The sequence below is a fragment of the Cylas formicarius genome, unplaced genomic scaffold (assembly GCF_029955315.1).
Source record: "Cylas formicarius isolate icCylForm1 unplaced genomic scaffold, icCylForm1.1 PGA_scaffold_9__14_contigs__length_23061073, whole genome shotgun sequence".
Taxonomy (NCBI): domain Eukaryota; kingdom Metazoa; phylum Arthropoda; class Insecta; order Coleoptera; family Brentidae; genus Cylas; species Cylas formicarius.
This window is the reverse complement of record NW_026844365.1, coordinates 14,760,368-14,782,380: the sequence shown is the minus strand read 5'-3', so window position 1 is coordinate 14,782,380 and position 22,013 is coordinate 14,760,368. Positions and strand designations below refer to the sequence as shown.

At 33.5% G+C, this 22,013-nt stretch overlaps 3 protein-coding genes across 4 annotated transcripts in view; 2 read left to right on the top strand and 1 right to left on the bottom strand.

The window, feature by feature from the left end:
- The window catches only part of LOC132707416 (cyclic nucleotide-gated cation channel subunit A), a 53,468-nt gene extending 44,327 nt beyond the window's left edge, over nt 1-9,141 (top strand). For both annotated transcript variants that reach the window (XM_060679264.1, XM_060679265.1), the window contains 2 exons: nt 2,990-3,216; nt 5,909-9,141. In XM_060679264.1, coding sequence (XP_060535247.1) covers nt 2,990-3,216; nt 5,909-6,035 — 354 coding nt within the window. In that variant the 3' untranslated portion in view covers nt 6,036-9,141. The remainder of the gene's footprint in view (nt 1-2,989; nt 3,217-5,908) is intronic.
- A 137-nt stretch (nt 9,142-9,278) lies between these two features.
- On the bottom strand, nt 9,279-19,003 carry LOC132707160 (chymotrypsin-1-like). The gene is made up of 6 exons (XM_060678882.1): nt 18,846-19,003; nt 18,711-18,775; nt 18,570-18,661; nt 14,087-14,237; nt 13,245-13,499; nt 9,279-11,023 (listed from the first exon to the last, which is right to left on the bottom strand). The coding sequence occupies exons 1-6, from the start codon at nt 18,898-18,900 to the stop codon at nt 10,877-10,879; spliced, it is 765 nt and encodes a 254-aa protein (XP_060534865.1). The 5' UTR covers nt 18,901-19,003; the 3' UTR covers nt 9,279-10,876.
- A 1,030-nt stretch (nt 19,004-20,033) lies between these two features.
- Nucleotides 20,034-21,932, top strand: LOC132707567 (chymotrypsin-2-like). Its single transcript, XM_060679472.1, has 7 exons — nt 20,034-20,204; nt 20,262-20,317; nt 20,373-20,470; nt 20,605-20,746; nt 20,838-20,948; nt 21,005-21,136; nt 21,714-21,932. The coding sequence occupies exons 1-7, from the start codon at nt 20,147-20,149 to the stop codon at nt 21,864-21,866; spliced, it is 750 nt and encodes a 249-aa protein (XP_060535455.1). The 5' UTR covers nt 20,034-20,146; the 3' UTR covers nt 21,867-21,932.
- The last annotated feature ends 81 nt before the right edge of the window (nt 21,933-22,013 follow it).

The following is a 22,013-nucleotide window of genomic DNA, read 5'->3' as shown; positions in this document are numbered from 1 at the left end:
TTAATCAGTAGAGAAGAGAAGTAGAGAAGAAACGTATCTCCTTACAAAAGCGCCAATATCATCGATAAAGGATATTATTAATAGTGGAGTAATGAAGAATAGGAATAAACGTAGTGATTGTCAAACTCACGGTATAGACAATAGTGATCATAGTTATCCAAGCGAAGTTGTTCCTACCTTGGATAAACTGAAACAGAAGCTAGAAGAAGATGAAAGCAATATAACCATAGAGTGGTTTGTAAAATGGGATTTAAGTACCGCAAAATAGACAAAAGGCATGTAGGAATGGAATCACACAGATTACGCGCTTGGAGATTGAAGAAATTAAAAGATATAGACTAGACAACAGATTCAAAATTTACCTTGTTGAAACATGGTTCGATACACACGACACTGTGTATGAAGGATGAGTTGATTCCACTCAATACAGTCAGACCAAAGCACCTCCAAATAAAGGAAAACGCATAACCATAAAACATGCTGTGTTAGGAGATAGATTTGCTCCAAATTGCTTACTGGAAAGTATATTAAGGATTCTAGCTTGGATTATCCTGAGGATACAAGTGCCGAGATTTTTGTTTACAGAGCCCTAAAACTATCTCATCCCGAGTCACTGAACCTGGAATTAAAACACCGTACCTCTGCTCTTCTCTCTAATAATTTCCACATTAAAGATATTAATCGTTCGATCAAAAAATACACTTCATCACAACCTTCCAATAGCAATGAGGCCGAAAGCAATCCTACACTTGCCACTATAGTCCTTCCTTGCATTCAAAATATCGCTAGCCATATTTAAAAGTTCTAAAGAAGTATAACTACAAAATCAGATTTACTACTTGTCCAAAAATCTCTTAACATCTTCGTTCCGTCAAAAAGAAAATTCCATTTGAGATGCCAGGAGTTTACAGCATTCCATGCATATGCGGCAAAGAATATATTGGAGACATCCGACGAAAAATATCAACTAGGCTCAAAGAACACCAAAGAGCCTTACGACTAAGACCAATAAACACATCAGCTGTTGCCGAACACAATCACGAAACCGGACCTAAAATTTTATTGGATAAAACCAAAATTCTTGCATGAAATCAATTCTTCTTCTTCTTCTTCTTGTGGTGCCTATCCGTTACGAATTTTCGCGATCATCATGGCAATGCGTACTTTGTCAACTGCTGCACGAAAAAGGCCTACTGTTGTTGTATTGAACCATGTACGCAAGTTCTTCAACCACGATATCCTTCGTCTATCAGGCCTCCCCCTGCCTTCCACCTTGTCCTACAGAATCAGCTGCAACAAGTCATACCGCTCGCTGTTCCTCATTATGTGTCCCAGATATTCAAGCTTGCGTATTTTTATTAAGCAGCTCCTTGGTTATATGCTCGATCCATGGGATTCTTAAAATGCGTTTATATTACCACATCTCAAATGGCTCGATTCTTGTACAGGCAGCCTCAGTTAAAGTCCAGGATTCCACCCCGTAGAGTAGCACTGGAAAGACATAACACCTCAATAGTCTGATCTTAGTTGGCAGTGATAGATCATGGCATTTAAATAGTTTTGCTATTTTCAGAAATGCGGCTCTGGCCTTCTCTATTCTGCATTTGATCTCCAGAGAGTGATCCCACGTTTCACTTATCTTGGTTCCGAGATAAACACAAGTCTGAACTCGTTCTATATACTGGTTATTTATAGGGAGTTGGCCAACATGGTTGTTGGTTTTTGACACAACCATATATTTTGTTTTCTTAAAGTTCATATAAAGCCCGTATCCTTCACTGACCTCGACCACGCGAACCATCATCTCTTGGAGACTCTCTAGGCTAATAGCAAACACTACCGTGTCATCTGCGTATCGTATGTTGTTTATATACGCGCCGTTGATCTTAATCCCACTGTTCGTATTCTTCCAGAGCCTCCTGAAAAATTCATTCCAAGTATACGTTAAAAAGACGACAGCACACAGCCCTGACTCAATTCTTCTACCAACGACAAATCCGAAAGTCTATAGAAATCGATAAATAACCTAACAATCTTAACCGTGACTCAGGTCTCTACCTGTCACCAATATGGGAATCAGTCATGTATATAAGCAGTCAATATATAAACAGGTACAGAGTAAAATGCGAGCCAGTTTCAGTCAAGCTCATCCAACAGGATGATTGGCGCAATTTCAGCAAGTTCGACTCAGCAAAAACCGACGCAGGAGGATTCCAGAAGTTTTATAAAAATATTACAGCAGCCTGTGGAAGTTTCTTTAAAAAAAAATCCTTTTATATTTAACCTGAATGACGTCTCTGATATAGAATAAAAATGTAATTATTTATAGATAATCCTAGCTATGAATTCGTTGTATTTATTTAATGTCATTGTTTTATCTTAGTGTATTTTAATAACATTATACCCAACTAAATAATCAAAAAAACATATTTATTACCAAAACCTTCGACATTCCGTCCCTATCACCTACCGGACCCGAGTTTCATTGCCGTCGGCAGGTAAGTTCCTTAATTGCTGGCAAAAGCCAGCTTGATGAAGGTTGAGACAGACTATACCATTATAGTAGGGTGGAATATGGTATTCAACCCTACTTTAATCGCAAAATACAGATTACAAATCAACTTGCTGGAATCTGTTGGTTAGATATGAATCAAAGAGTTCACAACACGCAGAGAATTAATCAAATTGACAAATTAATTTTCAAGTACTACAACTACTTTATCCAATTTGATTTGGACCTATGCGACCACGCCATGATGCTGCTGCATAAGGTTAGCAAAGTTGCAAGTGTAATATCGCTGACCACCCTCTTCTGGGCCTGACGCGGAAACCCTGAAATGTTTGCAATTTCATTAAGATGCGCATCGAGTTTTGACCGCACAGTGTCCCTCCCGCTGGACCGAAGGTTGCACGTGCCAGTCCAGCGGCGTGCTCCTTTGAAAGTCCACAAACTACGCTATTAAGTCGTTACCTAGAGTTTCGTTGACAGGCCAGAGCGACGTTAATTGAACGCGGATGCCAACTACTGCGTAAGGACGGCCTGCTCGACGAGGACGTCTTCAAGAGGGCGAAGGAGACGCAAAATTCCATGGCCGACAGTATTAAGAAGTTGGAGAACACGGTGGAGATTTTGCAAAACAGGCTCGCGAGGCTCTTGGCCGAGTACACCGCCGGTCAGGCTAAGCTGAAGCAACGGCTGAGTAGAATGGAGAATAGGTGAGGCGTTCAAAACAATTCGTTTACACTAGACATTAAAATCTTGTAAGTTCTTGATAGCTGCGTAAAACTATGATATACCTAACCTATACCTAATATGCATGGAAAAATTTTATTAATAACTTGAAATATTTTGGTTAGTTTTGGATACTATTTTTTTTTAAACTTAAAATTAACAAGCAGGTACTTTTTCTTATTTTGAGCTGTCACTGACTAAAATTATTTAACTACAGAAAACACGAATTTTCCATATTTTCACTATTGAAGATTTACTAAGATACAATTGAGACAGATTGAACAGTTCAACTCCTTACTAAAGGGTTCCCTTTCCTTTCCTTAATGAAACTGAATGGTTGCACCACTGTGCCGTTCAGAAGGCAATCTTAGTAACTAAGCACAACTAAATCCAATTTTAAGTTAAAAAGTAATAAATACCGACGCCTAAAAGCACAAATAAAATTATGTTTCAAAAATATCTTGGCTTTAGTGTCGGAAAATGATTAAGAAGATAACAAATTAAACAAAACAAGTATTGAAGAAGCCCAAAAATATTAAACAAAAGCAAATAGAAATATTTAATATTGTTAGAATTTTTTGGAAAATCATATCGATCGAATGAAGTTTTTAAATTAATCAAAATCAGTTGAAACATGATTTATATAAAAAAATACATTTGTCAGAGTCGTACAGGTTGAGTAGAAAAGATATTAATGACAGATTCTTTATTCGTGAAAATATTGAGACTTTTCGCATATTTTATAACTCCCGTAGTTTTGCACATATATTGTTGATATCTTATTGTCTTATTATCTTATTATCTTATTGTGTATATTGTCCGATTAGATTACACTTTTTATGGAAAAACAAATTTTCTTGATATACGCATATTTAATTTGAATCATTTTTATTTTTTACAATATTAAGTTTACTTTTATTAAAATCTAGATTATTTAATCGAAATATCTAGCATAATCAGAACATCGATAATGTTGCATTTTTCACCCATAAAAATTCATTCATTAAAATAGAAGGTGGACACACAAATTTATTTTGTGGCTTGGAACGACTAGGTTTGTACTTTTTTTAATTGTTAGAAATTAATAATGTTTTTTCATTTTTATGGCGAAATTTATTGCAAAAAATTTGGAAATCAGAGGTTTATTGAGCGATAGAAGCTTCGCCCCCATCTTCTAACGACTAATTTCTGCAAATTTTCTTAGTATCGACGATAGATAGAATGAGTATTGTTTTAAAGCTGAGATCAGTTTCAATCTTTCTTGTTGCTTATTCTTTGCTCAGTCTCTGAAAGGAAGTGGTGGGAAATGTTCGAACATTTTCGGGAATAAATGTCGATAGCTTCAAAAAAATTTAAAGCATTTTAATAAACTTGCTATGAGTGAGCCGGCCGCCATTATTTACCTTACCACCAGCTAAGTTGAGACAGCAACTACATAACAAATAAAACAAAAACCTCTTAGATTGAATAACAAAACCAGAGAGAAGTAGACTTCTGGGTGTCTGTTTAGATTCTCATTTAACCTGGACTAATCAAATAGACCATATCGACGACTATTTCGTGATATGGGAATGCTAACCCTTTCTGGTCTTTTTATTAATAATTGCGTGTTAATTGTTAAATCTAATCCTAGTAGCTATGAGAGACTTCTACGTCCTAATTTACATCAACGATTAAGGAGTATAAATTGTCTATAGTTGCCAGTAGTCCGGTTGTTTTGCCGATAAAACTTTTTAATCATTTGCCTATTTCACTGAAACATGGTGAGTTTAAATACGAGGTAAAAACCAATTTTCTAGAGTAAAGAATTTTTGGACTATAATAACATATTTATTTTATTATTTAATATTTGTAATATATTGTTTATATTTTTGACATTATTCGATATCTGAAATCAGGTCTATAGAAATAAATTTGATTTGATTTGACTGAAAACAATAATTTTCTTTAAAAAATGCAATGGTATGCATTTTTTGCGTTATTACATAGTTAGATAGTTACAAATAAGAGCCCAACAATCTAGTGAAAACCGCATGTCATCAAAAATATTAATAAAAGAACGTAAAGTTGAAAAAAAATGAATTTTGGGAATCAATTATCTACAGTTTACCAAATGAATTTTATTACTTTGGATGCCAAAGGTCATTTAAAATTACTGTTTTTACTATAACTTCAAAACGCACAAAATTTCACAGCAACGTACCCATTTTCAAAATTATTTTATTATTTTCTCACGTTTTTATAATCTTTAAGGGTTTAAAACAGTAAAACTATGGTTAGTATAACAAAATTTTTACGGAACCCCAGTTATAAAAATTACGGTGGCTACCTTAAAATAGTTTTCACTATTTGGTATTGGTTGATTTAATTTAACCTATCCTAACCTAAGTCTGATTTTTCAGGATCCGAACGTTTAAAAAACACGTGAAAGCGAGACAGCCAAGATGATTTCGTTAAATCGAAATAAGCATTTTATAATTCCTGTTCCGCTTTTCAAACAACGCGTACGTATAAAAGTTTTCTTTCCCGGCATCCCCAGCGGCTCGATAAAGTCCGCCGGGAAAACGAGGTAAATGGGTTTGACGCTTCATCGTCTATGCAAATGAATGCGCGATTTTTCTGGGTTTACGGAAAACGCGAGAGCCGTGTTATTTATTCGTTTTTCCGCCGTTTCAGGAGCGAAAAAGACGGCGAAAACATATCGGAGAATCTGGCGGTGCCGACGACACCGAGAAGGCGACTGAAGTCTTTGGAAACGAGAAGAGAAACCGTCGGGTCCAGTGCCAGACACAGAACAATATGAAACTACGACCAATATATTACATTTTCGATTTTATTTTCGAAAACGATCCCTTGTTACGGTGGCAAACCCAGAAGGAGAGGCTTCGCGAATTTAAGTCTTTTAGTAACCAAGAACCACTGACTAAACAAATAATTAACAACTCTACGTTCGCTTGTATTTACCCTCTTTTAATAAAAAAAAAGCAAAGTCGGAGAGTCAATAAAAGTCCCAAAAGTAGTCCATCTCTCAAAGTGGAATTGCAAAATCAAAAACCCTCTTACTGGAACGCCCGATACAATGTTTAACACGCACAATCAATCATTTCGAAACAAAGCAACTATAGAGCTTATTCTATTAGACTCTGATTAAACTCCAGCTTCGACAGCGTCACTTTGATATCGTCCCTTTCTCGTCTGTCGAATGTTATTTCCCTTCCATGGGGTCCTGGCGCGGTAATCTCTTCTTGAAACACTGTTGCACTTGTTTCCCATTAGATTGATGTGTTCTTGTGAAAATTTTAGAGCTTTGATGAGAAAAGAACCTAGGCTATGAAGAAGTTTACAATAGATCCTCTGGTGACTGGCAGTACAATATTCTCCCGCCTTGAATCTGATATTGTCTTGTTTGCTCACGAAAATCGTGCTCTTTAACAATTTAAAATTCAACTCAACTTCGAGAAGAGGAATGATCCAATTGGTAAAAATGACAAAGGGGTAAAAGTATTCAGTAACCTTTATTTTCCTTTATGCTGGCAATTCAGGAGGAAGTCAAGGTTGTTTTTTTCTTTTAATAAAAACTTTAATTTAAAAAAAAATCCTATAACATCACGGTCACAATGGGCATGAAAACTGTAATCTTTTACGTGAAGCGACCTGTATGTTTGTGTTAATGCTGAAAGATAACAAAATTTGCTCAAGGATGATGATTTGTCTTTTCGTTTTCGAAGCAATCAACAAATGAAATTTTAATGAATTTGTTTATCGGAATTATATGAAGAACGTGCAAAAAAATCAAATCCCATTGGCAAGAACTGAAAAAATTCAAACTTCAATAATATTCGGATTAATTACGGTCACACAATAAAATTAAAAAGAACCTATGAACCGTTAATATTTTATTTAGTTTTGGTCAGTTTTGGTTAGGTTTGGGTGGTTTACGCAATGTTTTGCCTTACTTATTAAATTAGAGGTTTAGTGGTGTCATATTTTGGAAAAAAAAAGAAAAATAATTAATATTTCAATAGCCAGTCTATATAAGTATTAAAACTAATCAAGAAGTAGGCAGTGAATCTAGAAATATAATAATATGGGGTGTGCATTCTAAGATTACAATTGGCAATGTTGCATCGTTCAGAACCTAAGTATCGGATTTTTAAAAAATCAAAACATTAAGATTTGCACTCTCTTTGAGAATGGACTGTCTCTTTCGGCATCATTAACCTATACCTATATGAACCTCTGGGTGCACTACTGAAACTGCCAACGAGTAGGAACGATGGATTTTACATTTTAATCATAGCTCTAGGTTAACAAAGTTACTAGAGGAGCGAACGGTTAATGTTAAGCAGTTATTGAGTGAAATTTCCTTCGTACGAGTAAAAATTTTATGAAAATTTGACTGCACTAACGAAAAAGGTATTGCTGATACAGGTCTAATTTAACATGACCGAGGGTATGCTAAAACTAGGTGAAATTAAAGTTGTATAACAGGAAAACCGAAACTCAAAGCGAACTTGGTGAACGATCTCTAATTCAAAATGGGACGTTTATATAGGTGTCATCATACAAATAGGAAAGTGCATTCAAGTTTTCAATGAAATCCACGTCAATTTTCAAAGTCAAAATTACATTTCGCAGTCAAAATATATTATTAACATCATCAACCATCAATCTATTACCAAGGTTGGATATTTTTGTATAGTGGCACTAAACATAGGTAATTAGATGACCAAGCAACTTTGTGTCTAAAGCTCGAGTTATAGCAACTCTTCACAAAATTGCCGATAATTTTATTTCGGATATCCGTATAGATAGTGTTTCAATCAGCTGATGCAAAATTTCCGACCTGGTTCTAATTTAACTGGTCTTAAACTGACATTCAGGTGATCAAGATGTAGAAAAATCAATAGAAGGAAGATATATGCTATATTATTTTTTTATCATTTTCATCATTCCGGTCGTACTATTACATTTTAACAATGAGACCAAAAGTGTAAAAACTAAGTATAGTAGGACAACCTATATATCGAACTTATTATTATTCATGAGGACAGGAACGGACTCGTTACCGATCTACCAGTATTTACCTGTACTTAAATAGATATTAAAAAAAGCGAAAAATTTGATTTATCAGCGTTTTTGAAATCACGTGAAGACGTTCTGTAGATGATTTTAATGTATCAACCAATTGCTTTTTGGTATAGTTTTCCTCTGTGTCTTTTTCCATCATATAATTCTCAATAATCATTTTTGTGTCAGTAGTCATTGGTATCAAGATTTCTCGTGGTACATTTGGTAACAATTTGTATTGTACAGTCTTCAAATAGTTCTGATGTTGTGACCAAAGCGTTTAGCATAAATAATGTTTTCCTAGCAGTGTGAGTTATTGCTATGGTACTTTATTTATCAGAACTTTAGATGTACGTTGACCGGATGAGCCTAACCAACCTTAATTTGGAACATCGTGGGTGTCATACCCTGTTTCCTTCCTCTCTTGCCTATATCCTTGAATTGAAATTATATCAACTCATAATCCCTTGCCACTAAACAATTTTCTTCATTTTAAACCCGCTTATCAAAAGAAAATTTCGGAGAGTCTCACGACCACTGCTGATTCCTGTATCATTATGTCGGCATCACTTGCGTCAAGTTTTATGGAAGTAAATGAGACTTTTCTTTTTCTTCTCTCTGATAAGGGTTTATGTACCCACACTGTGCCCACTTGCCTCTTGTCAAAGCAGCCGCGTTTTTCATTGCTCCGAATTATGAAAATCCACGTTCAGAACAGTGTAGACGTCAAATATTATCAATTATTTCCTGACGGGATTGACATGGCCCGTAACTCCACTTGAAGAGACCAAACTTCTTTATAAGTAGCAGGTATATATATATATATATATATATATATATATATATATATATATATATATATATATATATATATATATATATATATATATATATATATATATATATATATATATATATATATATATATATATATATATATATATATATATATATATATATATATATATATATATATATATATATATACATATATATATATATATAATCTATTGGTTCCGGACCTGGAGATGCGGTAGCCGAATCTCACACCTTGAACATTAGCGACGGTCTGGTAAGCGATTCCCGCCTTTAATGAGCTCGGTATATCGGCGGTTATACTATACTTGCTTGATTTTAAAATTGATAATCTGTCGCAATTCGTTTTTAGTGCAACAAGAATTTAAACTGGAATAAGAAACCCACTCAAGACAATGAATTTCCAGAAAAGAAAGAGCAACTAACAAATATTGATTGTTTTTGACTATTATTTTTATCCCATTTTGACGTTAAAAAATGACACACTTTTACACACAATTATTGTCGAAATAGAAATTGGCTTTGAAATTTGACGACAGACAATAGCAGCGCCGTGAAATATTTCTCTGGGTGAAAATCAAATTACCAAAATAACCCGTTACAGTTTTATTGACAAAATTGTTTTAATTATTTCGTTCGTCGATTGGGGAATATATAGCGCTTAAGCATGGCACCAAATTTTTGTAAACGTTGAACAAAATGCAAACTATCTAAAGTATTTATTGATTTATATAAGACGGATGACTGACGAAGAGAGGTGTATATATGCGGTATACATGTGATTCTAGAAAAGTTATAAACATATCTATTTTCGTAAAATATTCACGTTATAGTATAGACAAATATTTTATACGTACTTGCTTCATCGAGGGTGTTTTATCTTTTTCATTTCCGAAATGTGACTATTTCGAAATATGTGGTACTTAAAATAAATGAATTCAAGGAAATATTTTGGCCAATACACTAGGTAAATAATTGTAGACTGTAAGTATATTATTGCAAAGCCTTATTAATTGTGATAGTAGGTTGTTTTTTAAATGTAATTGTTAACACTGATTAAGGGCCAGATATAACTTGAGGCTGCCGCCATAATCACCACAAATATACTCGAAATCAGGCAATGCAAAGACGAAAATAGGCAAAACATTTTGATAACTCACTGGCAATCGTTTCCATCAAAAAGTACTTAAGATTGATAGAATGCTCTACCATAAAGTTTTACGTTCGAAATCATATTTGACTAGCGTTTTCCTTAATTATATGGGCTTAAAAAATTTGTTTGCAAAGGCACTGGTTTCAAGTGATGCAAAGAGGTACAAAAAAACCATTACTAACCTTTAAATGATGTTTTTCTTGGGTGATCCTAAGATAATAAATTTATAAGAGCTGTCCAGAAACACAGAATGTTGTTATTGTTGTGTTAAAGTTTTCTGAATACGATTAAAAGCTGTTTTTAACGCACAACTTTGAAAAGTTTTTTTCGAGAGGAACAATATAATTACAACTATTCGAAAGGCCTCGGAATTTAGCGGCTCCTTTTTAAACCCCCGAAGCATAAATTTTACAACCATAATGGCGGCAGCACTTAAATATAATCATATTAAGTTTAAAAAGGCCAGAGGTGTAACGAGCAAAACTAGACTCATAAAAAATATTGTATTAAATAAGTGAGCTGAAATTAAAACAATTAAATATGTCTTGCAGTTTTATGTCCATTTTCGATTATGTAATAGGTAATAAGTGAATTACGATTAATGGTTATAAAATTCCGGTGTGACGTTTGATCCAGTTTACGAAAGACGACACTCTCGTGAGAACGCCCGGCGTAATGGTACAGGGCTTGTCCGACCATGAAACAATCCCATGTTGGTGTCCGTTCACCGTCAAAGCCCCGCCAGAATCGCCCTAAAAATTGTCATTAACACAGCAAACGTCAAACACATCAGATGAATTTCTTATCACTTTATTTTACATATGTTATTGTTATCTTAGATGCGAATGCAAAATTTCAAAAGTTACTCCAAATTTTGCGTATTAAAATATTTCCCAGTTGCTATGCAAACAACTAATTTTATTTACAATTGTATAACTTACTTTCTTTAAATATAATTTTTACAAAAAAAGAAAAGACAATTTATTGTCTATTAAAAGTTCTGCATGATCTAAAAGCAGATTTTATACGAGAGTACTTTTATTTTTGAATATATGGATAATGACTATTGAGAATCATAATTAGTACTACTGTCAGATATTCAATAGTATCTGGCATTTTTGTAAACTTCCATGTATTTGTATAGATAATTTACGTGTACCGACAAACTGAGGGCAAAAATGAAATAGCTAGTTGTCAAAAAAGAGAAAAAATCGCAGCTGTATTAACTTGTCAGGAGAAAATTGAAACAATATGTATTAGGTAACTTTTTAAGCTTTTCATAAAATATTATGCATTGGCCAATCAATTGCAAGAGAACATTGTTACAAACTTGGAGAAATAACATATCTGATGTATAATTTGCTAAATTTAATTATTGTTTTATACTTTTCTTAATAATTTAATTTAAAAAAAAATCATAAGCTACTATTTACAACTGGATTCTTCCTGCGTCGGTTGTTTATAAATCAAACTTGCTGACTTTCTGAGAACAAGGTCCTCGACACCTTCCATCTAAAACCAAAATTACGGAAACGCTACATTGATGATACTTTGTTATTTGGCCTCATGGTCAAGAATCCATCCGAGATTTTCTTAGCAATTTAAACTCTAGACGTAGTTTTTGCAATTGAATTAGAAAATCAGACCTATCAAAATTTCTTAAGAAAGTTCTTAAGAAATATAACGTCAATACCAGATGTACCACTTGTCCAAAAATCTCTCAACATCTTCGATCCCTAAAGACAAAATTCCTTTTGAGACACCAGCAGTATACAGCATTTCATGCATGTGCTTTAAAGAATACATTGCAGAGACAAGACTAAAAGAGCCTTAAGACTAAGACAAATAAACTCAAAACTAATCAAAACCGGACATAAAATTTTATTAGATAAAACTAAAATTCTTGCATGTCATCAATTCTTTTACCAACGAAAAATCGCAGAATCTATAGAAATCTATAAGCAACCAAAGAATCTTAACCGCGACTCCTTTCCTGTCCCTCGTTTAACTCCGCTCCCCACAAACTATATATAAGCTGGTACAGAGTAGAACGAGGGGCAGTTTCAGTTTATCTCTGAAGAAGTCAACAAGATGACTGGCGAAAGGTCACCAAGTTTGATTTACAAAGATTTCCAAACAGCATAAAGCACAAAAATGTCACATATTCCAACTTAATTCATATAATTCATTAATATAATATAATAATATTTTTAAATATTGCGATTTTGTTATGCAATATTTAATTAATTTATTGGTTATAGAGTTTCGTAATCAGAAAGTGATTTAACGTAATTTTAATTAAACATGTAGTAATTATTATCCACACTCACCGTCAAACAAGTCATGTCACTAAAAATTGAATCCAACTTCAAAATGAGGGTTGAACAGGTAGTTTGATTTTGATATTTTCTTAAAATTATATATTGATCCCTCGCTAATGATGTCATGTCAGAAAAATATATCCAGATTTCAATATTAGCTTATACGGGGTGCATCCATCGACTGGATTTACATTGGAACATGATCATTCCTGAACGTTTAGTTTTTTAAATGGCGACATTATCTCCGTTTCAAAGTGAAGGCTTCTTGTGAAACTAAAAAGAAGATTAAGATTATAACAGACCTCCACCGACAACCTCCATTATTTACAATTCCACTTCGGTAAGAATTCAAAAAACATTATGGGTGAAGTCAGTTTGACAAGAAAAGTTTAAACTAGATATTAGCCTTAACATTGATACGTTTGATGCTTATTTGAATCGCTTTGAAATAGTATATCTACAATAAAAACAGAGATAATGCCACGAGTGACAAAAAAACCTTCGGAAAAGATCATACTGCAAATATCGGGGAAAAATTTAGCAATTCATGAGAACTCCAATCGGGTTCAGTTTTTAGTAGCCGGTGAGTGTATGAGGTTGGAGAACTTTCGCCTAAAACTCTACATAGGAAGCTGTTGTGTCAAATTGTTACCGAACATTGTCCTTTACCGCCTCCGCCCGCGCAAATGTGGGACACCTGTGAATAATTGCTGCCGAAAAACATGCTGCAAATCTGATCCGGGTAGATATCGAGACTGACTTTCTGGAGCACTGGAGGTACGGTACCATTGGTTTCCTCGTAACCCCATCCGACCAGATAAGACGGTTGGAATACCGGCGGATGTTCGAAGAGTTTCGGAAGCAGTACAGGTTTGACTTCATTGGAAAATTCGAAAGGATCCTCGACCTTCAAATTTTTAAAGTCATCTCCCTAAGCTCAAACAGCTCAAAAAAAACTACATCAACAAAAATACAAAGAATGAAAAGGGTAAAACACGTTATCTACACAAAAAAAACAATTCCGCAACACACACAAAATGTTACATTTACACATCCATTATTGTGTTCTGATAAAATACCTGATGTTCCTCTAAAATGGATTCTTAACCCTTTTACCAGAATTGCAATTTTGTTGTATAAATATAAATTTAACCAATCACTCGTTCTGATCCTATGTTATAATCATAGTCCGTCCAATCATGAGCTCGTAGATAAAATCAACAGAAAACTCGAATAACCCTTTTTAAGTTTGAAGTTTACTAAATATGTTGCATGCTATACTTTCTCTACGATCATTGACTTTTAGATACATTTTTGCAAAACAGCTGAGCGGCATGAGCCAAACATCAGAATACTATCGTGGCTAAAATTTACTGACAACATCAGTTAGCTTCCGACTCCATGGCTAAAGTAAAGTTAAATAAGTGTTTAACAAAGATTATTGAAGAAGTATAAATAGATGAAGGAAAATTTCGAATTCGTTAAAATTAGTACCTCTATTAATCCGATGTCATTGAAATGTCCGGAATAGTTTTGGTACGCTTCGTGTATGATGGCTCGTTTTACTCTCTTGGTGTTTGATGTGGCTTCTTGACAGTTATCAGCCTCGATGGTGCCGTAGAGTATAGTTGACAGATTCATGTACCTGTATGCAAACAAAGAAAATGAGTTTTGCATTGTGGTGAGTTTTTTTTTCTGTTTCTGGGGCATGCAAGAAATGCAATAAGTATCCCTCGAGGTATCAATTAGTATTATGAAGGCTATATTCGTGTTAAGAATTAAAAAAAAAAACATAATTTGTCCTACAGGTATGTCCTTAAAATCTCTATACTGTATTTATAAACAATTTCAGTATTTTGAAAATGAAAAACCAAATTAGAGAAACCTAACAATAATTTAATCCACTTTCCAGAGTATTATGTCCCTAACCAAGCTCAAGAGATGAAACAGAATCGAGTATAAAAATAAAATAAGAATGTAAGAAGAATCCACGTATTAATAGATAGTATTGAACCATTTTGATTTTGAAATTTTGAAGTTGAAGTTTTAGTTATAACGTCAGCTACTAATCAGCTACCCATCACCATAATTGAGTGAAATAAAAGAAAATTACTGGTCCGTTGTCCAAAGGTCCATAAGCGAAAATGAAAAAAATAAGAACAAAAATACTTCTCATGACGATAAAATAAATGCGTTTTATTTATTTAATTAAGGTTTTTTTTGCAGCTTTTGATTTTATTATAGCAGATAATTAAAAAGGCTTCATAAATATACTTTAGCTTTTATAACGAGGTCTAATAATATATATATACATATATATATATATATATATATATATATATATATATATATATATATATATATATATATATATATATATATATATATATATATATATATATATATTGATTGGAGCTGTGATGGGATTTTTGAGGATCTGTGGGTGGAAATTAAGCTGCAAGCATCTGTGTCTGTTCTGCTGTGTTGTGTATATGCTCCTCCTGAATCTAGTGTTGAAAATCTCAATGCGCACCTAAATAAAATTTCTAGTATTGTGTAGATGTGTCCTGCAAAAAAATGTGTTATTTTGGGTGATTACAATGCTTCGAAAGTAAAGTGGATATTCGATAGTGGCGATAGTTGTTACGTACCCTCAGAGATATCTGGATTATATGGTGAGTCACTCATTGATTCTTTCAATTTAATTAATGTTGATCAATTCAATGGCATCCCTAATGATAATGCAGGATTTTTGGACTTGGTCTTTAGTAATTTTAAAAATGTTAGCGTGACGAGGTCTGTGGACCCTTTTGTAGTGGAAAGAGTTACTCAACATAAATGTATTGATATTTTGATTGATACAAACATACAGGAATCACTTAAAGGAAAGTCTAGTTGTGAGAAATTGAAATACAGGTATGCAAACTATGGCGTAATAAACGTAGAACTGTCACGTATTCCGTGGTTGGATCTTTTTAAAGACTTGATAGTTGAGGACTGTGTACATATTTTCTATGAAAGGGTTTACGGGGTGGTCACGGATAGTGTTTCGAAGAAAAAAGTAAATAATAAATTTCCTACTTGGTACATTCCAAGTACGAGAGCACCAAAGATGGAAAAAGTACAACAATCCTGTTGATTACGTCATATTCTCTAATCTGAGAAGGAAGGTCAGAGCTGCAATAAGCACAGACTACAAAAACTATGTTAAAAACACTGAGAGTAATCTGAAAGATAATGTGAAGTCATTATGGAGCTTTGTAAATAATAAAAAAAATCAAAAAACATACCAAAATCAGTAACGTATCAAAATCGTAGTTTTTATACTAATGCGGATATCTCTGCAACATTTTCTGATGTTTTTTCGAGTGTCTATGAACCTGATACAACTCCTTCGAGAATCCCGTTGTTAGAACTGCTAAGAAAGCTTGATATAAATAAAGGCCCTGGACCTGATAACCTACCCCCGATATTATTCAAATCATGTGCTGAATCTTTAGTGCAGCCACTTTTTATTATTTACAATAAAAGTTTATCTGAAGGGCAGTTTCCAACTATTTGGAAGAGTGCCAAAATAATACTGGTGCACAAGAGTGGCAGCAAGGTTGACGTCACAAACTACCGACCTATAATTCTTTCCGTTCCATGGAAAATGCTGGAAGCTATAATTACCAATGAGTTATTTTTCAAATTAAAACATGCTCTTGGAGATACACAACATGGTTTTTTTAGGGGTAGGTCGGTTGCTACCAATCTCTCACTATATGTCCAGGATGTTTCTGAGGCGTTAGATAATAGGGTGCAGATAGATGCCGTGTACACCGACTTCTCAAAAGCTTTTGATAAGGTTCACCACCCAACAATGTTGATCAAATTAAAAAATTTCGGTGTACACGGTTGTCTTTATAAAATTCTTCAATCCTACATCAGTCCTCGGACTCAGTTTGTAGAATTGAATTCTGCAAAATCCCAAACGACCCGCATCACATCTGGAATTCCTCAAGGGTTCCATTTGGGAACATTGTTATTTTCACTGTTTACCGCAGATGTCAGTAAATGTTTTCTTTTTGCTAAATCAGCATCATACGCAGATGATCAGAAATTATACGGGCCCGTGAAAAGCCTTAACGACTGTCATAAGTTTCAAGAAGATCTTGATCTTTTATGAATACTGTGTGAATAATCGTCTATTTTTAAATATTGATAAATGTTACTGTCTTAAGTTCAGCAGGCGGATAAATGATATAAACTTTGACTACACATTCAATGGTGTAAAAATAAAAAAAGTTAAACAGATTAGGGATCTTGGAATAACTATAGATGTAAAATTAAGTTTTGATATCCACATTGAGAATATAGTAAAAAAAGCTTATAAAAATTTAGGTTTAAGATTAAGAGTTAGCAAGGAATTTCAGGATCACAAATCGCTTATTATTCTGTACAATTCCTACGTTCGATCTCCTTGACTATGGCGGTGTGATATGGAGTCCTCAGTATCATAAATATATAGACAGAATCGAGAGAATACAAAAAAAGTTTGTTTTCCATTTAAATTTTAGATTTAACCGTAACTTACTAACTCATTCGTATGAAGCTAGTCTTAATTTCTACCATATACTGAAGTTATCTGTTAGAAGAATTATCTCCAGTGCTATATTTTTGCATAATATTATTAATAGTAGGATTGACTGTCCTTTACTGTTGGAGAAACTATCCTTCAATGCCAGAGTCGTTATAACAAGAACTCCTTCATTATTTTACGTGCCTAGCTTTAATACAAACTTAGGTAACAATTCCTCAATATCTCTTTTACATAGACATTACAATAATTATTTTTCGCACATCGACATCTTTGCGTTATCACTTAATTCGTTTCGAAATCAAGCAATTAGGGTTTTTCTATAAATTTATTTTAATTTTTGATTTGTTTTCCTTATTTTTTCACATTTGTTTTTTGTAATTCACGCACTTAATATACAGTGTTAGTTTTGGTTTAATTTGGTAAGTTTGATTGTTATTATTATTATTATTTTTTTTTTTTATCTTCTGCTTATCGTAGATATAGGTAGGTACCTACTTATAAGTTTTGCTTTGTTAATTAAATAATGGTATAATTGTTAGTGTGTCCTTGTAAATTGTGAAGTTAGTTCTTCATGTTAGGGCACCTTTGTAATAAATAAATAAATAAATAAATAAATATATATATATATATATATATATATATATATATATATATATATATATATATATATATATATATATATATATATATATATATATATATATATATATATATATATATATATATATATATATATATATATATATATATATATATATATATATATATATATATATATATATATATATATATATATATATATATATATATATATATATATATATATATATATATATATATATATATATATATATTCCGGGATATCATCCGTTCGTTTGTTGAACTCCGACTGGAATCGAAGTATTTTCGGAACACGAGCATTGAACATGCCAATTGAGATTTTGGCGAAACGTCTGCAGGGTTCCAGTGTTATCATCATAAGACTTATCGTTGTAAGAAAATTGAGTTTTTGAGTAATATTTATTAAGGCATCCCCATGGTCGTGTAAAAGTTGCTATCAACTTTAGAGTAAAAGCAAATTACAATGATAAGGACACGAAATAAAATATGATACAGAATACGCACAAGCGAAAAGAGCGCGTTTTTCTTTGGTGGTTACAAAAATGGTGTTCTTTGCCGTTATAATCTCTTGGTTACAAATGACGAGTAAAAATTTTATAGGGAACTAAAATTTGGTCACTGTTGAAATTATGAAATCCTCAATTTAAATGTCACAGGGATTTTTTAAGTGTAACATAACTATTTCTTAGGTGTTTTATGAAACAGGTGATCGAAACTTACTAGTGTAAAACAAAAAATGTTAGTTGAATATAAATTCTCAATTTTCTGACTTACTCCAAAAAAATGCAATGAGCTGCCGTTAATACCCATCTGTCACTTATAATCGACGCTCCGCATTCGTGACAGTTGTTGTACCGGATGGACACCTACCAATCAGATGTCAACAACATCAACTAACTACCACAAACTACTTACGGCATAGGGAAATTCTCCATCGCTAGCGTCGCTGCCTGCAACTATCCTCGTACTAGGCGGCGATGCTGAAAAACGCCGAAGTTACATTTCTAAATGTTAAACTTCGACGTAAAAAAGAAAACGTAATAAACTCACCGAAGATGCAACAGCAGAGAAACGGGATTAAAAAAGCTGCTAACTCAATTCGCATACTTTTTTGATGCGCAAACTGACTAGTTCATTACCCCGAAGTTAAACTGAATGCTTTTGAAAATTGGCATTTAATTCAATTGATTCTTCTCAATCTAATCGATGTAATCGACGCGGTTGAGTGTTTGGTGATTGCGTTTCAATTTAAAAAATGACGGAATGTGATAGACGAGGATCAGGCAACAGCGTTCCAGCACGTATTTGCGTAAAATTTTAAATTATCGAAATTGCCCTTTGGTGGATGCGCCGGACAATGCCGCAACCTAATAAATGCAGTTCTACTAAGTTAAGTCTGAGTCACGGAAAAGGCTAACAAACCCTTAGAGCCCGTAATTTTAATAGAAACGAAGAGAAAATAATAGAAATTATATTAAACCGAGAGAGATGTCATTGTGGTCATTTATAGAGTACATGGTTCTAATAATCAGTGGTAATTTTGCTTATAATTGGTGGTAGTATAATGGCAATCAGTTGCCATTAGTGAAATTATAGTGATAATATTAAGTAATTTAAAGAAATTTTAGTGCTTCAAAATACATCTGATTCTGAAGAAATATCTGAAACATTTATAAGTAATTTGACCAATAAAATTATGCATAATTCTATGCAGTTGTAAATTGTATTGAAAATCACCGTTAGGGTTGCACTTATTAAATATAAAGAAAAATTATAAAGTTCTATGAGAATCTTTAGAATGTGACTGTGACTATATTATATTATATTATTTATATATGTTTATATTTTGGACCAGGTTATTAAAACTGATAAGTGATAATGAAATGCAATAGTTTTGCCAAATATAATAATTTCTTTATGACGTTAATTTGTAGTCAAATTTAACCAATATGTTACTCAATTTATTAAGAAAACAATTTCTTAATTAATTGTACAATAAATTATTCAAATCGAAAGGGTATCTAAAATGTTTTCTTTACTTAGCTGTCGTTGTTTATTTAATAGAAGCTGAATCGCTGGAATAAGTGTAATTTTAAGTGTTATTTAATGGTAATTCATGAAGTAATTAGAGATGTTATTAGACTACGATTTAGTGTTCAACAAATCACTTATTCTAAGCACGACTTGTTCTATCTCAGTAGTTCTAGGTTAACTAGAATGCATTTTGTTTATTTACCTGATAGCAATTAAGCATTACCATAGGATGATAACACCGAGAGATATAAAAAGCAAATTTTCGCCATTGAATAGTCACCATCGACCACAGAAAACCATTCGAACTTCAAGTCGAAATGCAGAATTTTCGAATATTAGTACTTGCTTGCGTCATATCTCACAACGAAGTCTTCGGTGAGTAGAATTCCGAAAACAATTCGTCAAGAATCAAACTCAGGGTTTTGGGTTTAGGTTCATCGCGAATTGTCAACGGTACCAACGCTGAAGAAGGAGAATTTCCTTTTGCCGTAACTTAACTTTGGTAATTGGGTTGTCACCCAATCAATACGCAACGTGTTTCAGGTGTCGCTGAGGTACAAATCGAGTCACACCTGCGGTGGTACCATTCTAAACGAAAACTTTGTGTTGACGGCTGCCCATTGTGTTTGTACCAACCAAACGTAAGATGAACACTATTCATTACCATTCCATTAACGCCGGTGCTAACTTGTTGACCAAAAAAATAACAGCAAAAATTTAAGTTTTCCATTTTTTAACTACTTGGGCATCAAATCTTAGTAACGGTGTTTTTTAGCCCTAGAAATAGCAGCCTATATTCCATACAATATGGAATGGTGAACATCACCCGTGATCCCGTTAACACCTTAGATGTAAAACAGATCTTCTGCCACCAGTTCGATTCCGAAAAACTCATCTACGATTGCGCGGTTCTAGAGGTAAAGTTTTCATGCTTGTCATTCATGCCTGACAATGCTAGTATTCCTATAAGGCCAAAGCTAAATTGTTTTCCTCCATATTACCTCAAAGCTAGAATCCAGCTTGCCTAACGACAAGTCTTGGAGGTCTGTGGAACTCTCGCAAAAGTTTGTGGCTGAAAAATCAACCACCGGGGTTATCATAGGTTGGGGTAAAGTTGAGGTAATGGTGTTTTTTTAATCACGAAGTCAAATTTATGACGTATAGGCGTTTGTTAGCAAGAGGGTCCTCTGGCTCGCACGCTTCAAAAACTAGATGTCGACGTATATGATGAAACAACCTGCAGAAACACGAGCAGAGATAATACGCACCACATTTGCTTCGGATCTGCATTTGGAGGCGCGTGCAATGTAAGAACATGTGATGACAATATCAAAATAATAGAACCTTTAAAACATTAATATTTTGCAACATTTGTCATAATACCTTTGTTCGGAAACTTTATACAAACCCTATGTAAACCCTGGACATCACGGACCTCTCAAAGGATCATTAAACATTTTTCAAGTTTGAGGAGGCATATTAATACCACGCATTCAATTTTCCACTATTAAGTTTGCTTTCAGTTTCCAGAAGATCCTACACTAAATGATGATAGTTTCCTCGTAATTTCAATTTCGTAAAGTTTTGGTTAGTTCTGTTTTTGTTTCAGGTTTTTAACGTATATATCTTGTTTTAAACCATCGTATTTGAATTTCTTGAGAAAGATTATAAAATGTAATAGCTTGCAAGCGCCGTCTACCAAGCTAAGGTTCAAAATATTCCCACAAGGCGTGCCCAAAATAATATGTATTTTCTAAATCAATATATGTTCGTTTCCCCAGTATAGCTTGCGAAAAGGTTGTGGAATTCAAATTGTTAGTAATGGAGGGAAAATTTTGTTGTCAATTAGTTCCAAATAGACGTATTGGTTTGATTCCATTGCAGGGAGATTCAGGCACAGCCCTCTTAGTCGACGGAATGCAAGTTGGAATAGCATCATTCATTACGGATAAATGCGGAGTCGCGGACAAAGATCATCCTAACGTCTACTCGAAAGTGTCGAGCTATTATGAGTGGATAAGCAAGGTCTCTGCATAAATGATTTATTAACAGTTTCAGTAAGATTGTCTTTCGAATAAACAAATGAATAAGTATATAATCATAACCAACATTAAACGTATTTTATTAAATTTAAAAATACTTGCGACCAACAATAGTGAAAGTCAGCAACGGTTACCTACCAAC